A 10,347-nucleotide genomic window follows, 5' to 3' on the forward strand; every position below is an offset into this window, starting at 1 on the left:
CTGGGTATTGGGTCGTCCAGATGGAGTAGAATGTAGGCATCTTTGCAAATCATCAAACAAGCATACAAAATTCTTGCATCTTACCATATCTACCAAATTAACAGTTACAGATAATTCTTGCACATTCCCATGCTTTTTAACCCTTTACCAGTGCCCTCAATCCTTCGAGTCCAAGGACTCCTTGTTTGTTCCAAGCTTCCCAGAAAGGTTCCAAAATTCCCTGCATCATCGACTAGTTGAAGAAGACATCTTTGGAGATGAATGCACCCCATGCATCCTACATCATATAGCATCGTATTAAAGCTTTGGTTTAGACTATGGTAACAATGAGTCACTTTTGTTTCTTCTTTTAAAATTTATTGGGAAGGAAAACCCTCTTTGGATTTCTGCAAACTTTTTCATGGTGCAGAAGAGATGCAAGAAAAGGCTATTCACTAGAAAGTTTACCTGGAGTATGGAAAAGGCCTTCTCTGCTACATATTTTTGTGATAGTGTTGCACCTCTTTGTTGCAGTTTGTCTGGGTGAAGACATAGCCTGGCTTTCTGGTAAGCTTTTTTCACTTGTGAGCTTTCTATAAGGCTCGTTACAGGGGTCATGTGCCAGCCGCTATTGGGCCACAGAATCTGAATTCATTTTTCAATAAACCAATTAAAAAAATCCATTCGTATGTCGCCTGCAAATCAATGAAATCCTTGAACACGGAAAAGGTTAATAATATCTTACATGATGAAGTGTTGAAAGGAGCAATCGAATGTTATTTTCCTTGCCAGATGACCAAAGCTTCACATCTTCATCAAAAACCCCCATTTTAATCTGTAGTTTGCATCAAAGGAAAATGTCAACACATTGATCAAATCTTGTTCATAAATTAATGAATAGAAAGAAGCTACAATGATGACTATGCCTAGATTTAAGATGTTGGAAAAAAAAAATATATATATATATATATGTGTGTGTGTGTGTGTGTATGTATGTATTTGTGTATGTATTTATGTATGTATATAGTAGATGCTGTTCCTGATTTGTCTAAAAAATCAAACTGGCCAGTGAGTCGTGAAACTTAAACATCACAACAAGGTTCTAGCTTACATGTTCTTCTGATCTCTCCTTTTCTTCTTCTGCTTTCGATTTCTTCTGTTCTTCTTCCTGCAAATTGAGGAAAAGATATTACTCAACATTGTGTTGCTTGTGAAAAGGAAAAAGGCAAAAGACTCTTTACCATTGGAGATTGTTGCATTGTTCCATGGCCATCCATTCGCCGGTCAAAAGACCCATTTGCATTAGACCTGGCTGCAAACCATATATAAAAAGCTCTGTTACTTATCCAGCCAATTGAGCTTCATCATAAAATTTTGCTGATCAAATTCAAATTTACAATCTCACCTTCTGTTCCAATTGGCTGGTCTTTTTCATGTTCCCTTTCAGAACTTTGAGTATTGTAGCTCTCCTTCGCCCAAGCAATTGCTTCATCAATTAAAACTGCTTCACCCGTACCCTCTCTAAGATCCGAATTGATCTCAATAACATAAGAGCTCATAACTTCATCTTCATCATCATCTTCTTCTTCTTCTTGTTGCATTGAATCATTTCGGACTCCAGCTCTAGCCTCAGGCTCTTGACAAAGTGAAGAGGCAGGGGATGAAGGGGAGTTAAACTCCAGACCATCAGCTGATATTTTGACACTTCGAAAAGAAGGGGGTTCCAAGCTAATGATTTCCGGGGAACAGGCACGTCGACAGAAACCATGATATGATGAGCTTCTCGTCAAGTTGTCGACATTGTATTGATTTTCCATGTAAAAATTTTCGTTATAGAAAGAACGAGTTCTTGGATATGCTGGCATCCCTTGTTGCTTTGCTGGTTCTTGATCTGCCGCCATTGTTGTCGAGTTCCATCTGCATGGAACATTGATTGGCCTGCACCACCAAAATTTGTCTAATTGATAAAGATTTTGGGTGATAAAACCTAACGTCATTGTTGGAAACTAACGACAGGGTTTTAATAATTTTCACTTTTTTACCCCCAAAGGCAAAATCTTAAGATAATGCTGTTTAAGTGAAGTTTTGAAAACTTTTATTTAAATGTATTAAAGAAAGGAAAGGATCCGCAACTTAAAATGTAGTAGAAGTTTTACTTTATTTAAGCGTAAATAATGTGCTTTTGTTTAAATCTATTATTAATATTTATTTAAATCATTTTTATTTTTAATTAAATTTTATTTATTTTCATATTTATTTTAAAATCATTAAATATCAACCATGAATTTACATGAAAATACATTATTGACCATTAATAAAGGAGTGAAAATATCCATTATTTTTAAAATTGATAAATTAAAAAATTTTATTGTATAAATCAAATATATAAATTTTTTAAAAATTTAATAAAATTTAATATTTTTTTTATATGTATTTTTTTAACAATTTTGACAGAATTTTGAACCCATTAAATTTAAATTATTAACCACAGTTTTAATAATTTTTAATAAATTATTGATTAATTTAAATTTTTTTATTAAATTAATCTATAAAATTTTCACTAATTTTATCATGAGAAGAAAGAATATGCCGGCCGAAGAGAGGTTAGGATCATAAACGTCAAATCAACACGACAGAATCAAAAACAGTTGAAACTTGAAAACAGTCAAACATATTTTTTTTTTCTTAAAGTTAAAGTAGACTGATTACCTGAGCTTTGAAGCAAAAGACGACAATCCGACGTCATCACGGGCCACCGGTCGGAGAGGGCTCAGTACCTCCGAACTAAGCACCGACGATGAATTCGACTTGGACTTTGCCTTCGAGTTCGACCTTGAGCGTTCCCTGGACAGCCGGAGATCATCGTCCGACCCGAAAATATCACTGTAGAATCCTTCCCCTCCTGCTGGAATCCTATATGCAGACAAGCTCCGGCCACCCTTCATCGAATGAGACGAACTGAGCTCCAGTGGCCGGAAAACCTCTTCATAAAAGGATGCCGACTGGGTGACGTCGCTGGACAACTTCCGGCATAGCACGCTCCGAGGTGGACCACCGAAGACGTCGGAAAAGTCATCTATGTCAAGGTTATGATCAACCATCACCATGTTGACGTGGTTCAATGAAAAAATGGTGTTTTCCACGGATTTTCGACGTGGGAGATGTTGGGTAGTTGACATTCCCATGCACATCCACCAAGACTTGTCCATTTAACTTGGAGAGCAATTCTATGGCAAAAGCTTTTATAAAAAAAAAAAAAAAAAAAAGAGATGAAGGTATTTGAGTTCTGGGTTTTACAAACAAGAAAGATTACTTAAATATATAAAAAGAAAAGTGGCTTTTAGCAAGAAAAAGACGCTTGAATTATGGTTAAAGTGGTTTTTAAGAAAGATGATTTTGACTAGGAAAGATGATGACGAGGGAATATATGGTGGACCGGAGAATCATCAAAGTTGACACGTACACACAACTTCTGCTTTACCTGGTAAAGTTTGTTTCTTTCGTTTGTGGTATTTGAGTCCCACATTGACATTATATGTTACCTTTTTTCCTTTTATTTTCTCTTTTTTTTTTTTTTTTTTGTTGTGTTGTAACCTTTTGTATTTTGATCCAGAAATAAAGGAGAAGGAAAAGGGTGACTTAAATTTATTAGGTAGGTGAGTTTTTTTTTTCTTAATTTGCTTTTATAAAAGAAAAAAATAAAATATATTCTATGTTTGAGATTGTTAAAAATCAAAGTATGATCATTAAATTTTTTTTATAATAATATATGCTTACCGACATCAAAGAAATTAAAGCAAACATAATAATATTTGGACTTTGCAGTTGGAGTCTTGGACTATTATTTTCCCTAATAAAACCAAATTTGGGGATGAAGGATTATTGATTGAAGTTGGAGCATAATTTATTAATAAAAAAAAAAAAAAAACCACAATTTTTATTCAATGTCAAAAGTTATTTTGTCAATATTTGATTGCCCCATGTAACGTTAAAATCATTGGGAACGAAATGATTGGAAGTAAAAGGAATAAAATTAAAAAAAAAATCATGTCATTCAATGCCTTTTTTTTTTATAAATTTTTATATCTTTCATATCTACAGTATATTTTTGGTTACCAGCAATCATATCATATATGCATATACAGTCATACCACTATTTTTGAAATGATTGAGAAAACGATTATTCTTTGGTCCCATTTTAAGCATTTATCTTATTTTTAAAATGTCTCAAAATGAAGTTATTTTTTATTTTAAAACATTTTATACTCTTACTTTTTTTAATTTTTATATAAAAATTGTTTATCAATATTATATACAATTTTAATTTATAATATTAAATATATAAAAGTAAATTTTTTTTTAAATATGCATGAAAATAAAATAATGAACAGTTAAGATGAGATGGATGGAGTATTTTTATATGCTTCGTGTGTGTTGAAAAGTTAGAGTATCAAATTAATTAATAGAGAGAAAGGAAAAAAAAAAATAAAAAGAGAAATAGTGGCTGAGATTTGCCAATGGTTCTTTGGCTTAGTGGTAAAAAGGAGAATCTAAAATTTTAAAATCTTAGGTTCGAATCTCATTGTGTGGGTGTGTTTTTAATTGTTAAATTAAGTTATAATTTATTAATTAATTATTTAATGATTTAATAATTGATTATATGAATATAATACTTAATTATAAATGTAACTTCAAAAAAAAAAAAAAAAATAGTGGTTGAGACTTGAGAGAGTATTTTCCATTATGTAATATAATTAAAAACAAATTAATCTTAATTAAAGATATAATTGAATATGGCTATTTAGAATCAAAGTTTTAGGCAAATTCTTAAGTTTATATATATATATATTCAAATTACAGTAATTTCTTCTTGTACAGATTAAATCAGACAATTACTAATAATTATGCAAAATAGAATGTTCAATAAAAAAATATAAATAAAACAAAATGATGAACTAATTAAGAGAGAGGGGGGATGATATCTGCTTTGATATCATTAAATATAAAATTTTTCATCTTTTACCTAATGATAAAGATTTAGTTTTGTATATTTTTACCCAATGAACAATGCAAATCAAGATGGAAGCTTTAAAAAATAAAAACAAAAATCTAGCAATAAGAAAGTTATGTCTTGAGTTTTGAATGAAAAACTTGTAAACTTGTACAAGCAATAACATGGTACATAATTGATCAATTATATACACTAATCCCACCCCAAACTTTTTCTAAAATTTAAGAACATTCATAATTGATCTTTTTGTTAGGTTTTCAGCTTCCTCTTGATGGGGGGATTAGGGAACCATCAACCCCCAAAAAAAGAAAGGTGTGAAAATGGCCCAAATTAGACCTAATCATATGTATTGAAGCAAAGGGACCCCAAAACCCTTTCAAAAAAAGTGTGAAAATGCAGCAAAATTAAAATAAAAGGGTTAGCGTTATGAATGATTTTTAAATTATAATGAAATGTTTAATGTGATACTTAAATTATAAATTTATTAATTAATTAGTACTTTTCACTAATGTGACAAATTTTAAATGATAATATGTGATGAACTAACAACTTTTAAAATATTATATTAATTGATAGATTTATAATTCAAATAAAATATCAAAGATTTTAAACTATTAACGACATTAATCCAACCAAAATACATGACAGAGCGAGTTGATGAGATCATTGAGAAGCAAACAAAACCAGTCGAGCAATGCTAGCTTCATTAATCAATACCAGATCGTTCAAGTGTCACATTATTGAAATGTACCATACATAACTCTTGTTATCTGACTCCCCCAAAATGCCAAATGCATTTAGACATTTGCAGTTACCTGGCCCATTAATCCAACAATGACAACACTGGAAAATCTTTCCATAACGTGGTAGCGTGCATGGCAGACGACAGTTTTCATGGAAATTATTTGTAGGTGAGTAGCAAAATTTTTGACGGACCAAAAAAAAAGTTGTTGATACTATGAATTCGTGCTAGATAATGACCCATTTAGATGGTTATTATGAGTAGGAGAGCAGCCAAATTTTTGACGGACCAAAAAAAAAGTTGCTGATATTATGAATTCGTACTAGATAATGACCCATTTAGATGGTTATTATTAGACCCTTTTGATCATTTCATCTTTCTTGAAAATTCGAATGTTTAACGTTTGTGTATTATCAAACAGTTAAGCTTTGTTGATTTCAAGCAACAACGTCGACCGGATATGTTCATACTATCTTAAACGATTAATTTTTAATATTTTTTTTATATGAAAGTCTGAGAATGAGAAATTTTTTTCTGATTGAGTAGTAAAAAAATTTTAAATTTTGTTTGATACACATGATCTATTTGCACAGGTTTATTTATGTCACATTAACCGAATTTTAAAAAATTATTTTTCATAATCTTCGAACAAATTCAAATCCAAACAATAAAAAGAAGAGCTTCAAAAGAGTTACGTTAGGGGGTTTATAGTAATTTTATGGAGAAATCATTTCTCTAATTATTGCGTCTATTTGTGGAAATGGTTGAAGGTTAAACTATATCGCTTGATGTAGCCTGGATTAGATAAAAAAATTTTATTAAATTAAAATTATAAGGGTCAGGTGAGGCAATGGATGGCTGATACCACAATAGCAGACAATGCATGCTCTAAGTTGATCGCAATCATAAGCTTTTTGCCTCAAAAACCTCTACTTTCCAACACAAGTCATCATCAATCTTGAAACAAAACATAATTATTAATCACCACGAAAACACAGTCTGATGTTGAAGAAAAAAAAAAACAAGGGTAAAATGAATAACCCCATAAAATGATGATACCAATATGAATGTCTTAATCTATAGAATAATCCAATTTACTCACCAACAATACACCGATTTGATTTCAATATTGTGCTGGTGTTTTCCTGAACGTGTTGCCAAATGGAGAAAAAAGAGAAGGTGAAAGTGGGATATGTTAGTAATCATAGCTAGAGAAAAACAAATCAATCGATTTCTTTAAATAATGTACCAAAATTTCAGTAATCAAACAAACAGAAACCCCGAAAGAAATGAGCAAAGATGAATAAAATCTGTTTGAGTAGTTCAAGCTTATTGGATTCCAGGAACAGTAGTTGTTTCTGCTTCTAACAGCTTGCACCATGATTTTAAATTGATGATCATCAAAAGAAAGATGATAGAATTTACCTGATCAACTAGAAAACCCAGAGATTTAATATGCTTGTCTCTAATTTTTTCCATAGCCAGCTGAGCTTGTGTTTCCAGGTTATTATGTTTGAAATAAATGGTTTCATTATAGTGATACTGCGGTATTAATTTGGTTTTACATCAAATAATGTTTGAAATTATTTGTGGGAAAAACAAAGAAAAATAGTTAAAAACTTGATGCTCCAATTTTACTTAAAGATATTTTAAAAATCTATTATGATATATAAATAAATGTTTAAATTTAAATTTGTAAAGTATATATTATGAAATAAAATCGTTAAAATTTCAAATCAAAACAGATAAAACCTCTTAAATTAAATATAAATTTTCACTTAAACAAAAATCAAATGTCAAAATCTGAGCTCGTAGAAGAAAAGACCATGTCTGATGACCAACATCTTTTTCTGCTCCCAAGAGGGACGATAAAAAAATTGGTTAATTTTAAATGTTTTCAATAAAACATTTAAGATTATTAAAATTAAAATTTTAATATTTTCTCAATAACTCTTGTGATTGTCAGCAACACTTTACATTTTTTAGTTATTAGTTTGGTGAGAATCACACCAGTTGGGTCCCAAACAAATTCTAAATAAGAAAATGAACATTTTGAATGTAATTTTATAATTAATTTTTTATTTTTAATATATTTTAATAAATATATCATTTTATTAATTTTATTTATGAAATTTAAAAAATTATTGTCAATATATTTGATAACTTTGTAAATATAATATTTTAATTTAATGTAACGAAGATATTTGCAAATAAAAAAAAAATTGCAAAATTTTCCAAAGCAAGTAGAAACATAGATAAGGACCTTGTTTAAGGTTGATACAGGATGATGAGGTTGATACCCAAACAACTGTTGTAAATTAGCACGTGAAGATGCTACAATGACAAAATGTACATACATATAATGGCAAATTAGCAATAAGAGAAAAAAAAATAGTCGGGAAAATGTACTAATCTAAACAGGACACTCAGGCCCAGCTAACAGGGTAAAGGAATCTAAATATAACAAGGGAAATATGCGGGGACCTCAAAGGAATCTAGACATGGTTTGGTTCATTGTAAACTTCCCAATATATGATCTAAGCAGCCTGTTGCAAATAAATAGGATTGATGATGAATGAAATTATAGGGATGGGGTTGGTTTGTCCTTGAAAAAGATGAGGGAGAAAAGGGTATTTCAGATCTTTCTGGATCCAGGGACTATGATTTTTATCCCAAAGATCAGGTCTTCCGTTAGATTCACGTCAAACTTGTAATAATAGTATAAAAATTTTATGATTTTATCTTATAAAAATATTTTTTAAATTTAAATTTAAATCTTAATTTATATATCTTAGTAGCTTTTCGTTAATACACTAAAAAGAAAATAAACAGTAAAGTTTTTGGCGGATGGATGGGTCGGCCATGAAGCAGGCATGTTTCACATGGGGCGTTTTCGACATAAGATACCCCTTTCATTATTTATCCAATCAAATTGATAAAGCAAGTGCGAGTCAAAGCCCCGTCATTTTCTTGAACCAAGGTTCCTCCACCTTTTTTATTTCTGCCTTTCATCTTTCCAGATTATTTGGCTCCTTTCACCAAGGAGATGCCTTCATTGAGTAGTTGCAAACGACGAAGTGCTATATGTTAGAATCATAATATGATTAACTTTATTTGCATCAACTAATAATGTACCAGTGACAGGTAAAGAGTGGAACAATATGAGTTTCCTTAAAACCAAATCCTCTGCAATCTCTGAAATATTGTTGGCCAGTTGTAACGCTGATGAATCCCTCGTGAGAAGCTTGAGTACTTCTCACAACGAAATCTAGGAGGGACCAGATCTTGTGGTCACAAATTTAACTGATTCACATTCGTCTCTGAGCTGATCCAGCAGGAATTTCATGAACTTCCGAAAATCAAGACGCTTCACTGATTTTCCAGAGTGATTCCGTGGTCATTTCAGATATATTATGACCACTTGGCTCTATCTGCACCAAACCTGCTTTACTCAGTTTTATTCTTGGATAAAACTGAACCTGAATTTCAAGCATTTTTTTTTCAGCTCCTGCATGTGCTTTCAAAGTGAACTTGCTATAAATGGTTCATATCAGTGTGTTTGACACTTCTCATCATTTCTGTGATATGATACATTAAGTTTGTTACGCCCAAATTATCTGATCAACAGTTAATCTAATTAAGGTTTGGTTAATACAGTTATATCTTTGGATCGCTTAGATAATATACACTTAAAACATCATATCATCTGCTCTTAAAAAAATAACTTGTTTTTTGTCAAAAGAATAACTCATTTAATATTTTTCGACATTTTGTCAAAACAATTATTTTGAAACTAATTGTTTGACATTCAATTTATCTAAAATTATTAAATGCAATTCATATTTATTTGAAAACATTAAATGTGATTGACATCTATTCACACAGACCTTTCTCAAATTTCGCGTATCTATCCCATCAACTATCAATTATCAATTGTCAATCACTTTACTCTTTATCACTGACCCTCATCTCATACATAAAATGATAAAGAAACACAAGTAGATAGGACATTTGCATACTTCATACCTTACTCTATCTTCTTTGAAGCTTTCCACACACACACCTCATCATTTTCTTCTTCACCTCACCATTTTCTTATTCTTCCTCGCCTTTCCTTATTCGAAATACTTCACTGACTTTAGCATTAGAGTGAACCCAAAAATAACAACTTTAATGTCCTTTAACCGTGTTTTTTAGCCACAGGCTCAAGGTATCTTCCCCTCAACCTTGTCTTATTCTTTTTAAGCTTAGACTCCTAAAAACACCATAACAAAGTTTAAATTGAGCAGCTCTAATTTAGACATCATAGGATGTACATGTATCCAACTTCATTACCAGCTCTTAAAATGAAATATTAATCTTGACTCATAAAAATTCTAAAGCTTTAATGTAAGAAATTGGTCAAACAAGGATTAAAATATAGGAAGCTGTTACCATGCACTTAAAACCCAGCCCAATGCACCCCCTGCCCAATGAAGAGGAAGAAGAAGAAGAAGTAAAGTTTGGGACTAGCATTTTCAAGCCATTGAACTTCAAAGAGAAAGCTCCCTCAGCAATACAATTTGAAATATAGCATCAGAACCATACATACAACTTTGGGTATGCTTTAAGCCCA

General features: G+C 31.1%; 1 protein-coding gene across 1 annotated transcript; it reads right to left on the reverse strand.

The window, feature by feature from the left end:
- Positions 1–49: 49 nt before the first annotated feature.
- LOC111280825 (uncharacterized) lies at positions 50–3,330 on the reverse strand. The gene is made up of 7 exons (XM_022868325.2): positions 2,689–3,330; positions 1,385–1,917; positions 1,221–1,291; positions 1,091–1,147; positions 725–814; positions 448–624; positions 50–277 (listed from the first exon to the last, which is right to left on the reverse strand). The coding sequence occupies exons 1-7, from the start codon at positions 3,186–3,188 to the stop codon at positions 233–235; spliced, it is 1,473 nt and encodes a 490-aa protein (XP_022724060.2). The 5' UTR covers positions 3,189–3,330; the 3' UTR covers positions 50–232.
- Positions 3,331–10,347: the final 7,017 nt, after the last annotated feature.

Source organism: Durio zibethinus, chromosome 28, assembly GCF_047325235.1.
Source record: "Durio zibethinus cultivar Kanyao isolate XHJ-2024 chromosome 28, ASM4732523v1, whole genome shotgun sequence".
In the NCBI taxonomy this organism is placed as follows: Eukaryota; Viridiplantae; Streptophyta; class Magnoliopsida; order Malvales; family Malvaceae; genus Durio; species Durio zibethinus.